This window comes from Podarcis raffonei, chromosome 1 (assembly GCF_027172205.1).
Source record: "Podarcis raffonei isolate rPodRaf1 chromosome 1, rPodRaf1.pri, whole genome shotgun sequence".
Taxonomy (NCBI): Eukaryota; Metazoa; Chordata; class Lepidosauria; order Squamata; family Lacertidae; genus Podarcis; species Podarcis raffonei.
In genome coordinates, this window is record NC_070602.1 from 22,981,731 (window position 1) to 22,994,625 (window position 12,895).

A 12,895-nucleotide genomic window follows, 5' to 3' on the forward strand; every position below is an offset into this window, starting at 1 on the left:
CTGTTTAGTCATTTTCCTGTGCACGTCTACCCAGAAGTCTACTGAGTTCATTGGGGCTTACTCCTAGTAAGTGGGTATAGGATTGTAACCTGTGAATATTGCAAATATCTCTCTAATCTCTTAAACTACTGTACAGTATATGAGGTAGATTTAGTGGCAGTTATACACTGTTGGGCAAATAACATATGTCCTGTCTGTTTTTGAACCCACCCTGTTTCTTATGTTAAAAGAAGAGGACAAACATGTTTTCAACATTAGTCCATCTTATTCCCTGGTGAAATCTTTCCATGCCCTTAAATCAATTTTATTGAACACCTGTTATCTCAGTGAACTAAGGCAACAGCCACAACTAAACACAATATATTTGGTAATAGTGTTAATCATTTAACCATTAACTTAGTAACTGAAAGGTAGATTCCTACTAACTGAAATTTGTGGAAGAGATGAGTTTAAAAGGTAACTTTCAGGTACCTGTTCCATTTGTTCAGTCAGTTAACTCTAGGAGAATGTTCTCTGCACTCTCCTGGGATTATAAACAAGAAACTTGGTCTATGCAGGGAACAAAAACTAGGCACCGTATCTTTCTTTCTTTTTTAACTATTTCAGGCATTTAAGAAGTGTTGAACCATCAGCTGCTTTTACATTTTAATGGTACTGCTTCTCTCCCCTCCCCCGGCAGTAATAACTCAGTATTTGAACTGTAAACTTTTTCTACCCTTCAGATGTGTCCACAGAAGTATGTTTCCTTTGGCTTCAGCCATACACTACTTCTTCCTAGTTGTTGAATGCTTGAATTCGTTACTTTTAACCCATTGCCGTGATTACCGTATTTTTTGCCCCATAGGACGCACTTTTCCCCCTCCAAAAATGAAGGGGAAATGTGTGTGCATCCTATGGGGCGAATGCAGGCTTTCGCTGAAGCCTGGAGAGCGAGAGGGGTCGGTGTGCACCGACCCCTCTCGCTCTCCAGGCTTCGCGCAGCTCTCCGCAAGCCGTGGGAGCCCAGGCTTCGCGCAGCTCTCTGCAAGGCACGGGAGCCCGGCGCTGGGCTCCCACGGCTTGCGGAGAGTTGCCTGTTCTGGGGGGGAATAATTTCCCCCCCTTTATTTCCCCCCCAAAAAACTAGGTGCGCCTTATGGGACGGTGCATCCTATAGGGCGAAAAATACGGTAGTTATAGATCTGTACTTACAGGTAATACAGAACCTTAATGCAACAGTTTGTTTCTCCTACTGCTATTGATGTGGTTCATATATAATACAAAGCCAAACTATGGCTTTTTGCAATGCATGAACATGCAGGTTTCTGATGAATAAATCACAACTGCTTTGCTCTTCCTCTGGTCCTGGTGCCGCTGCTGCACTGCTATGAGCAAAGCCATGGTTTGACATGTAAACCAAAACTTGGTTACAGCTTCTGGTTTCTCTGGAGTGAGAGAAATCCTGAGCCTGTGTTCTGATGATACACTAACCCAAACTATGAATTAGCTCACATAAGTGCAGATGCAAAGTGCTTGTACTAAGCCATGGATTGGCTTCACATTGCACGCAAACTGATTTGGATTTTTGGATTTCTGTGTTCACATTGTCTACCTCTAACTAGACCAGAACAAGTCTAAATTGGTGTCTTCAGCTGGGCTGGGGGGGGGTTGTGTCTGTATTTCATCACAAAAATTCTGGAAGCTTGATAATGGCACCTAGAAATTTGAAATTGTTCAGCCTATAGAAAATTGAAATACTTACCAGTCCAGTACAAAAGTGGAGTGTAATATATGCAGGACCTTTTAGGAAGGTTGCAATCAGTGGAGTAGCGTGGGTTGTCAGCACCCGGGGCAAGGCAAGTAATTTGCGCCCCCTAACCCGTGGATTTGCGCCCCCTAACCCGTGGATTTGCGCCCCTAACCCTAATCCCCAGATGTTGCGCCCGGTGCGGCCGGCCCCCCCTGCACCCCCCACGCTACGCCACTGGTTGCAATAGCTAGCCTTGCTTTATTTCTGTAACAGTGGCTAGTTGGCTACCACTTTTTCACAGTATAGCAACCTTTCTATTACCCATCCTAAAAGGTTTTACAGAAGACATGATTTGTATGGTTTATGTTTGTTTTCTTTCCAGAATGTTTTAATACCTTGAAACCTTCTTTGATGGAGAGGAAGTGTGTTTTGATATTAACCTAGGAAAGTTTGCTTTGCACAGTCGAGTCTTAGAAAAATCAATATAACACTAACTAACTGCTTTTAATTAAAATTATATATTACAGGATTTCAGTGCTTGATAATCATTAGAACGGCCTTCACCAACTGGTGCCCTTCTCATTTTTTTGGATGTATGCACTGATAGGAGTTGTAGTTCAAAAGATCTGCAGGACACCAGGATGGCGAAGGTTGCTTTAGAGAACTGCAGAATCAGTAACCATTTCTTCACAGGAATAGTTGTGTATACCTGGTGAATGATTATTTTCAGTTTGCTTTGTATAGATCATATAAATGCTGTTTTATTTATAGGGGAGGAAATAAAACACTTTCCCCCTTCTTTTTAGGTTCTCTTCTTCTGGAGTCCAAAATCAATCCTAATACTGCTTACCAGAAGCAACAGGTAACAATTTAGTCATCTATCTTTCCCAGTGTAGGAAATGTTTGGTGGAAATATGACAGTTGGGTCTGCCAATTTCAAGGTTGCTTTCAGGCTGTCGTGGCTTGGGTTATGAACTGCTGCTATGACCCAGAAGTTATCTGTTGATGCTTCACTAGCAACAATGTAACAGTAACATGGTAATTGTTTGTGTCTCCAGCTTAATCTAACAGTTCAGTTACCATAGAACCTTTTGATGTATGGCAGTTTTCCAGAACTCCTTATATCATTCCTCTGTACAATAGTCTTGTGAGTTAGGTACTCTTGAGTGTAATGAATACAGTGAAGTCTAGTGAACTTCACATTAAACTTAACAGATCAGCTAATACAGTAAAAAAGCTGCACCCGAAAAGGTGTCAGGAGATTTTTGGACTGATTGACAAACCAAATAGTAACCAGTTGCTTGGATAAATTGTGATTCACCTATGGGTTCTTAGGGAACTGCTATGTAAAATTGCAGGACCATCCATACCAAATTACTAGTAGATCACCAATGTAACACTGTCTTTTAAGTAGCATCCAAGGAACTGTATGCTTCTCAGTCAGATTACCCAAGTAAGGCTGCAGTCAGAATAATGTATGCTCAGAAGTAAGTCCCATAGAAATCAGTGGGGCTTGTTGCCAGACTAGTAGGATTACAATTGCAATCTCAACTAGTAGACAATGAAAAAAGAAAAAGAAAAAAAGAAAAAAACTAGTAGACAATGTAGGGCAGTCCTGTAAATATAAAGATTTTGTGGATTTTCAAAAAGCGTGCAGCGAAGGGCCTTCATTAAGAACGTAGCAGTCATTAATTAGTCTCTGTGATCTTATGGGTTGGTGACTGATTAAAAAACAGGAAAGAGCATATGAATGAGTAAACAAATTTCTGCAGAAGTCTTTTAGTGTAATGCTGTAGGGAAAAAAGCAAATGGAGATAATAGGAAAAGAGTGGGAAATTAAACAACAAATAATGCCATTACCAAAGTTGATGTTGTGTATATTTGAAATGTTGTGTGCATGCAGTTCAAAACCCTTGGGAAATTGTAAAAAGGATGCATAAAGGCTGCTAAAATTATCAGATTGATGAATTGTTTTATGAAGAGAGTCTAAAAGACAATACAGATGGGAGTGTGGTTATTGGTGATAAAAAAGTGAATAAGAAATATTCTTTATGAAAGCTGGCTTTTAATCAAAATGAGAATGTAGCAGATGTGACAACCATAATTTCATGCAAAGCATGACATAACACAATGTTGCCCTATAAAATTCATCTACTTGCCAAAATATACATGATGCTTTAGATCCAGCAGCCCTAGTTTGCTCAGTGGCAACTGTATCTCATATGCTAAAAACACTGCCAGTGTGCCATGTATGTGACTTTCTTTGCACTGGCTTGGTATCCACTTGACAATCCAATATGGGAATTTTTAGTTTGTGTTTTTTGTTGTATTAAGAGTAATATGCAAGTGAAACACTTTGCTTTTTTATCTCAGATGTTTATTGGATCAAATAATTCATCTTTAGAAAATGCTTTGTAATGTTAAATATAGCTTAACTAAACATAACTCTTAACTTTTAAAGGACACACTGATTGTGTGGTCTGAAGCAGAGAACTATGATCTGGCACTTAGCTTTCAAGAAAAAGCTGGATGTGATGAAATATGGGAAAAAATATGTCAGGTAAGTTTTCCCTCTCAAATATTTAAATATTTGCTTCATTTGCAATATTAAGTGAATATTTCCTTCACCATTTCCTTCAGAAGCATCCAGATTATTTAAAACCTGAAATGTGTGTAGTGAATGTTCAGACTTCTATTCAAACTAACAAATGGGCTAACTAAAAAAGAGGGTCAAATATCTACAACTCCTGATTGTCAGCAAATATGAAAACGAAAATATTCCACTGTTGTAGAACACTGGGAAATCATAAATTACCGTAAACCTTGCCATTAGGAAGGTAGTAAGATAGCAATAGCAAAAGTAGAATTAAATTGGTGCCTTTGCACTTAACAGATGGGTTTTTCATCAAGTGGATAATACCATTCATAGAAGAGGAGATTTTTGCCTGTTCCCCTTTCCCTCTGCAACCCCCAAAAGTAATCTCCAAAGAGTTGGGGGACCCTCCAAAACAGCATGGAAGGTGCTCTGAAAGGCTGTGTGGAAAAAGGGGAAAACTGAAAACTATCATTTCCATTAGCAGAGACATCTGCTGATCAAAAGTCCTTTTGCAAGCACAAGAGCATTTCCTTGTTTTTATTTGTTAAATTTCTGTCCCTGTCCTACCCTTCCTCCCAAAGGAGCTTTAGTTGAATTCTACCCATACAGTTAATTTGGAGTAGCAAGAATATTTGTACATAAGTATGGAGGGCAGGATTGGCAAGATGGCCCAGTTTAATTCGTAACAGTAGCCCTGACCAGAGTGTGGACAACTAGGTGACAGTTGCCCATGGCGGTACTGTTTGCATTTTATTTTAATGTGCTGCTCTTCATCAAGAGAGATTTTTGGGTGGTTTATAAAAATTGGTGCTAATACATTCAAATAGAAAAACCAAAGATTAGTAGACAAGCATTAGCTAGGTAGGAACAGTCTTCTAAAATATTCAGGCTCATTCTATAGTGTTGGTTAGAGGCTGAACTTAGTATTGTGAAGCAAAAAAGCTCACTTCAGTTTTTAGTCTAAGATAACAATATCTGAAGACAAACCTGGTGCTGCTTGCATTGTGATGCTTAGCTGCCATGGTGTGGTCTTTTCTGTAGCTAGAACTTTCACCCACCCGGTTGGTTCTGATATTCAAGGTTTAATATTTGGTTTTACCCATTTCCACTGGATTTGGTACAGTTCCCTTTTCTCTGCGATACTGTTTAAGATACATTTATGGTAAAAGTGCTTGGATTGTCTGCATCTCTGTATATAGCTGTAGGCATCTGGCTGTGAAAGCTGAAGAGGTCCCCTTTGGTTTTCTCTCACTTTAATAGGTTCAAGGGAAAGACCCTTCAGTGGACATTACTCAGGATCTGGTGGATGAATCTGAAGAGGAACGCTTTGATGACATGTCATCCCCAGGTCTAGAGTTGCCATCTTGTGAATTAAGTCGACTAGAGGAAATTGCAGAACTTGTGGCGTCTTCGCTGCCTTCTCCATTGCGGCGAGAAAAACTTGCTCTAGCGCTGGAAAATGAGGGCTACATTAAAAAGCTCTTAGAAATTTTTCATGTGTGTGAGGACTTGGAAAACATTGAAGGACTACACCATTTGTATGAAATTATTAAGGGAATCTTCCTTTTGAATAGAACTGCACTTTTTGAAGTAATGTTTTCTGAAGAATGTATAATGGATGTAATTGGATGCCTAGAATATGATCCTTCTTTATCACAGTCACGGAAACACAGGGAATTTCTGACAAAAACTGCAAAATTTAAAGAAGTTATTCCAATATCTGATCCAGAATTGAAACAAAAAATACATCAGACATACAGAGTACAGTATATTCAAGATATGGTTCTACCTACTCCTTCGGTGTTTGAGGAAAACATGTTATCAACTCTTCATTCATTCATCTTTTTTAATAAAGTAGAAATAGTTGGTATGTTACAGGTAAGTCAGGAATTGTTTTCTTTAATCTTGGATGTTGTGCAGATTGAATGTTGTTTCTATCTAGATTTCCTTGTTTGGAGCCTGCTGGCAAACCTGGGGCATTTGCTGTACCTGGAAGATGCAGTCTGGGATGCTGGGTCTTACAGTTTGGCTCCTGTTAATTGGTTTAATTAAAAACTCAAATACTGGATTTTTAATGAATTTTGGGTAACTTCTAAACTCTTGAACATAGTGATGTAAAATTTTGCCGGTAACTTATCAAATTGCACCTCTGCATTCCCTGTGAATGTCATGCAAATACTTAGCACTAAAAGGCCAGTGGAAGGAAACAGAAACTAGCACAAACCTGCTATGACCTAGTTGTCTGAAAAGTGACAGAATCCATCTTCTTAGAAGGGGCTCCCATTCCTGCAAATTTGATTCAGTTCTGTTTGAATATGTTAAGATACAAATGCATTGTGATTTTCCCCTATGGGTAATACAGTAAAGTAAATCTTTGTTTACAAAATAAAGGAACCCTGAAAAGTAGGAATGAAACAAAACATTGCATGCCCACAAACCAAAAGGGATCCAAACTTTTTTTGTTTTTTGCAGAGCCTTGGTGTTTGTTAATTATATGGCAAGCAATAAGCACAAGCTTTGCAGTAGTTGACAAGGAAGGTCCTATGAGCAGTGTCAGGGGATGTTGAGAACTGCAGAGGCCCAAGAAGCTGAAGGGAAACAATTTTGTTTTAAAATGAATTGTAACTTTTAATAGATACAGTTTCGTAGAGTCGAAACCGCTGTAGTATTTAGCAAAGTCAGGTGTTCTTGATATGCCAGGAAAGCCCAAATTACACATCAGAAATTACATCATACTGTACTGCTTTGTTGGTCCGTGCCAAGTTAGACAATTTCTGATCTATTGTGGGGGTTGAGGTTGGGGGGGGAAGTATTGTGTATGCTTTGAATACTTTAGGTTTTGAGTTTTTGGGTTTGCAAAGGGCACTGTAATTGGGGGACGGGGAGAGTACACCTAATGGGTAAAATGAATGGATGCCACATATGAATATTTAGGAATTAAAAGCTATAACCCATGAACATTTTAATACTGGTTTACAAGGCACTACCATATGGTAAATCTGCTCGTGTGAAAAACTCAGTGATTCTGTGGTTCTGTTGCTTTTTTATTATTAGCTTAGGTAAAGTTGGAGATAATGAGCTAACCATATTTACTGAAATTAGCAAATATTTCAAAGAATAGGAGAAATATTTCAGGTAATAAAGTGCAGTTTAAGGCCTGATGTAAAGTTTTGTGCATGAGAAAGAAGAGTTAAAATGCTACGGCTATAGTGCATAACAAACTGAACTTTTTAAAGAGTTGCTAATATAACTTTAAATATCAGTATGTGATACTGTGGTGCAAAGGGGCCAGATTTGGACAATTTTGACTATATTAACAGGAACATTAATGCTTATGCATTGTACAACTTGGGAGTCAATAAGACTGCATTTGAAATAGTACAAATTTTGTGTGCTCACTTCAAGCGGAAGTATGTAAAGGTAAATATAGAAGGCAGCTTTTATTGTGAAAACATTAAGATGCTAAGTATAGCTGTTCTACAGAAGTAGAGAGGTTTGGAAGAAATGTTTTAACATTTGCGAACAGAAAAAGAAGAGTAGAAGCAAGCACTGTTCGTAGGACGCTCCTGCTTTAGGTAGTGGAAGACGTGATTGTTGCTGGTTGCTTTTTCACCCTGCAGCCTCCCTGAAAACTGTTCCAGAGGGTTGAGGTCCCTGCAGAAGAACATAGGTGGCGACATGGGCCTGGAAAGGGAATTGCCTCCCACTTTCTTTAATGGAGAATCTCCATTCAATCTCAGTCATGGGAGCCTACACAGAAGGGAAACTCTGAATCCAACCCAATTAACTGATAATCATATTTTTTATCATAACCACATGGTGCACATGAAACACTCCTAATCCTGTACTATTTGGGAGCTGGCTTTTGATGATCAGAGCTAAGCTTCTCAGTAGTAATAAATTTTAAGTATGCTTTTCATAGGTACATTTAAAAAATATTGATATACATCTAGCCTTGGGAATGGGCTAGAGGTATACGAAGCCTTATTTATTTAACTAACTAACTAACTGCCCTAAACCCCTAGATCGCAGGGCAGTTCACAACATAAATTGCTACCTGTTTGTGGCAGGGGAGCGGGGATGTTCTTTGCTTGGAAAAAGTGAATGTTGTAAACACCTTTTCATTAATTGATCGTCGAATGTTAAATCCAAGAGGTATGGGTGGTATTCAACTAAGTTTTACTTGGTAGACCTGTTGAAATCAACATTAATTTAACATCACCATTTGTTAACCAAAAATAAATAGTTGAAAATCATGAGGATAAACTGGGAATCACTTATGATACAATTGCTGTGTCTGTTAATACAGAGCTTGCAACCTAGACTTTGTTTCAAAGACACATAATGTGCATTTACATAGAGTGCAGTGGGTGATTGTTAACATTTATCAGTGGTGAGATATGCACTTAACAAACTACTATAGTTGAACCTTGTCACTTTTAAAGTTTTGTCCTAGTGGACAGGATAGCTAGCTGTGCTTGATTGTTAGGTCTTATGGCTATTTCACCTGCTTTTTGTTGCTGCTGCTGCTGCTGTTGTTATTATATTTAATTTGTACTCTGCTCATCCAGCTGGGCTGCCCCAGCCACGCTGGGTGGCCTCCAACACATACAAAAACACAATAAAACATCAAACATTAATAGTAACAATCTGATCCAATATAAAAAGTCACAATAACTTTAAAATAAACCTATATCAAAGTCAGTGGGAGTTTGCCCTTAAGTCAAGTTTTGCTTTATATTATTGTTAAAGACAACGTGTACCGATGAGGCATAGCTTTGTCCCTTCAACTGATCTGATTTGTAACTGGTGTGTTTGGTTGGAGAATATATTATAGACCTTCAGTGTCAATTTGTATTTCTAAACATAACATTGATATATTATAGGAAGATGAAAAGTTTTTGACAGACCTGTTTGCACAACTTACAGATGAAGCTACAGATGAGGAGAAAAGACAAGAATTGGTAAGTGTTTTGAAATGAGCTTAGTGAGGCAATTGCTGCATTCTGTTTCTTGGTAAATAAAGTATTGTTTTCTGTGTTTCAGGTAAACTTTCTTAAAGAGTTTTGTGCATTTTCTCAAACATTACAACCTCAAAACAGAGATGCTTTTTTCAAAACATTGTCTAATATGGGCATTCTTCCAGCACTAGAAGTCATCCTAGTAAGTTTGCAAAGTTTACTTCTAAACTTGTATGTTCTTTTCATTGGGGTATTTTTTGAGGAAGAATTACATGTAGCACTGTGTCAATCATTCCATCAGGGCAAGCATTTTGCATTGCCAGAAGGAGCAATCCCCCCTTCTGCGTGTTGTTGTGGGGGTTCTCCTGACTCATATGAGCTGTTGTTGTTTTTTGGCTGGGGGGGCAGGGGGGTCCACTGCACAAGCGCAAATCCTTGTATGGGCTTCCACTGATGGGACTCATTAGCTGAATTAATTGCCCATAGTCTGGCAATTAAATGTTTGCAACTTTTTATGTACCATTTTGGGATACTACATTATCTATAAAAACCATGTAGTTTTATATATATCTTGTCCTGTCATACTCCAGGTAGTGGAATGGAAGAGGGCAGCACCAAAGCATAGGCAAAGCATCAAAAACCCTACTGGGCGGTTTAATCAGATACACAAAATGTGCAAGAGGTTTTGGTTTCAACCTTCCTCGGGGGCAAATAATATTATAAAATAGACTTCTTTAGTAAGACATTTTGTCTCAAAAGTAAGCTAATTAAAACGATGAAAATAAGTTTTAGACTACCTTTCTACTATAGTTACATAATTTGTTTTTTAACTGCAGGGCATGGATGATGCACAAGTGCGAAGTGCAGCTACTGATATATTCTCATATTTGGTTGAATATAACCCGTCTATGGTACGAGAATTTGTCATGCAGGAAGCTCAACAAAATGATGATGTAAGTAGGTGGCTCTTACCGTTTTCAAAATTACATTTCCATTAGTAAAGTATGACAGTGAAGTATTTCAACAACTGAAGCTTAGATAGATGCGTCAGTATTCTTTTACTGATGTGTAATTGTATAAACTCAGGCAGTTTTCTCACAGATATGTTACTGGCTTCTGCAAACCACAGTTTGCACATTAGGAGCCAGTCTTGGAAGTTTGTAGTTTCTTCCTTTTGCCTCTTGAGCCCAAATTTCCCTCTTGCTTGCCATGTCAGTTTTTACCATGGTTCAGAGTTACCTCTGCATTGGCACTAATTAATGATGATACTAAGCAAATTTCCTCTAAACCTTTATTTGCAAGTCCTGTCTTATAACCCCAGGTTTATTTGGAAATGTTAGTTGCCATTAACCATGGTTAGCATTGATACAGATATTAAATTGTCTTGTAAACATTTCTCCCCCCCCCCCAAGAGAAGCTGGCAGAGGAGGAACCACGCACCCTGATTCCTCCTCTGCCCTACCTTTCTTTGGTTTGGAAGCTCCATCTGCTACATCATGCTGCAGCTAGACTGCTTCTAGGAGCTTCTTGTGGAGAACATGTGACAGCATTGATAAAACTACTGCACTGGCTGCCAAGGTTCAAAGTTCTTGTACTAATTTACAAAGTCCTGAACAAGTTAGTTCCAGTGTACCTCAGGAATCTCTTGAACCCCTTATATCCCAGCCCAGTTGCTGAGATCATCTGCTGAGATCATGTCGTTGGTTGTTCCCCAAGTTGGTGAGGCACATTTGACAACGATGAGATACTGAGTCCTTAGTCTCTTCAGCCCAGTCCTTTGAATACTCTGCCATTAGAGATTTGACAGGCACTTTCTGTGCCAACTTTTAAACGCCTGCTGAAAACTATTCTGCCAGGCCTGTACAGGCAATCAATAATACAGTGGTACCTCAGTTTTCGAGCGTCTTGGAAGCCGAACCCTTCAGAACCTGAACGCTGAAAACCTGGAAGTAATTGCTTCTATTTTCAAACATGCCTCGGAAGTCAAACGATTTCCGCTGCATTTTTTTCTTTTTTCTCCATTGACTTTGCCAACCGCCCTTTGTGCTTTGGTTGTCAAACGTTTTGGAAGTCGAACGGTCTTCCGGAACGGCTTATGTTTGACAGCCGAGGTACTGCTGGACATCCTTCCACAAGGGTTAATTGATATGTTTTTAACATTTTAATGGTTTTATTGTATGGTTTTTATGTTTTATTGTTGTAAACTGCTCTGATATATATTCTATGACATAGTGCTATATGAATATTTTTATAAATAACTAAAAAGTAAAACCTCATTCTTCATCCAAGTTCAGAGGGCTGCTGCTGGAAGAAGAAAGGAGTATCCTCTGTTTCTGTGCTTAGTGCTCTACTGCATGCACTGTGTAGAAATAGGAGGAGGAACAGAGCTCCATGTTTCTCCTCTAGCTGCCTCTACATATAATTTCTTGTTGTCTGTGGTGACCAGGCAAATGATGATATGCAGAGGCTGTTTTAAAATATGGTTAAAGCCAGCAAGGGAAAGGAGATTCACTTCAGAGAACTGAGAGTGGGGGAAAGTAAACCAGAGTTTTGTCCCTACTGGGCCAATGTCTGAGGACTGACTCACACTTTCCACTGATAGCCTTTATTTGGATACAGAAACCACTGTAGAGAAATCACTCTTAAGTGCATCCCTAGGTAAAACTTGTGTGGAGAAAAAAAACCCTGAAAATGATACCATGAAGCAGCTACAAATCTGTGAATATAACTATGCACAAGTCATATACATGATTATTTTTGATAACAGTATTTCTTTGGATGATATAGTTTTGTTTTTACATTAATATATTAAATTTTTGAATACGTTTAATACAAGTTTTTATGTTGAATTGTTTTGCTTTTTTAAAAAACAACAACCATTCAATAAAATCTCTAAAGTGATAATCAGCTGAATTGAGAGATTGATATATAGTATGTTAGACCCCAGAACACATTTTTAAAACAGCAGTAGCAATTGAGTGTTTCTGTAAACAGGATGCAATTTTCTTATAGCATGTAGTTCAGAGCATTTAGTAGCTAGTGATTATGCCATACCACCCCAAGTGGCTGTAGCATAGTGTATGTTCAAGGATCTTTCCATAACGTTCAATGATACTGCATAATATACAACCAAGGCAAAGGTTTAGGACTCAATATATAGTTACATGAAAACAGTCATTTTTATATAAGCCAACTTTTAGCAGTAGGTCACACTCTGTTGGGTTAAATGTAAAGGTGTTTTGTGTGGGTGGAAACTTCCATTTGATTACACAAGGTGGTCCCCAGAATTCCACCAGCTTCCCCCTCCTGTTGCAGCTTCCCCAACTCATCCCTTGCTGATCCAGAAGGTCCTGTGACCTTTTGCACACCAGTTTTTAAGGGCCACTGCAGGACTGTACCTGGGAGGAAAGGTGGCAGTAAAGCTCCATAGTGCTTCTCTAGACCCAGACCCTTTTCTGTGTTAAAACTTGCAATAAATATTGTAGCTAATACTTTACCTTTTAAAAAGAGGCCAAAATATGAAGGGGGGAAAACCAGTCTCTCCCCATTTACTTGGTTTTTTGTATGTTTAATAGAGCTTCTGAACATGATTTTGGTTCTGCAGTTGTT

At 38.7% G+C, this 12,895-nt stretch overlaps 1 protein-coding gene across 2 annotated transcripts in view; it reads left to right on the forward strand.

Moving 5' to 3' along the window:
* PPP4R3A (protein phosphatase 4 regulatory subunit 3A) overlaps positions 1–12,895 on the forward strand; it is a 29,298-nt gene that overhangs the window by 3,463 nt on the left and 12,940 nt on the right. The window contains exons 2-7 of one of the 2 annotated variants that reach the window (XM_053376901.1): positions 2,536–2,591; positions 4,191–4,289; positions 5,586–6,203; positions 9,212–9,289; positions 9,372–9,488; positions 10,123–10,239. In XM_053376901.1, coding sequence (XP_053232876.1) covers positions 2,536–2,591; positions 4,191–4,289; positions 5,586–6,203; positions 9,212–9,289; positions 9,372–9,488; positions 10,123–10,239 — 1,085 coding nt within the window. The remainder of the gene's footprint in view (positions 1–2,535; positions 2,592–4,190; positions 4,290–5,585; positions 6,204–9,211; positions 9,290–9,371; positions 9,489–10,122; positions 10,240–12,895) is intronic. The other variant, XM_053376911.1, reaches the window with a different exon arrangement.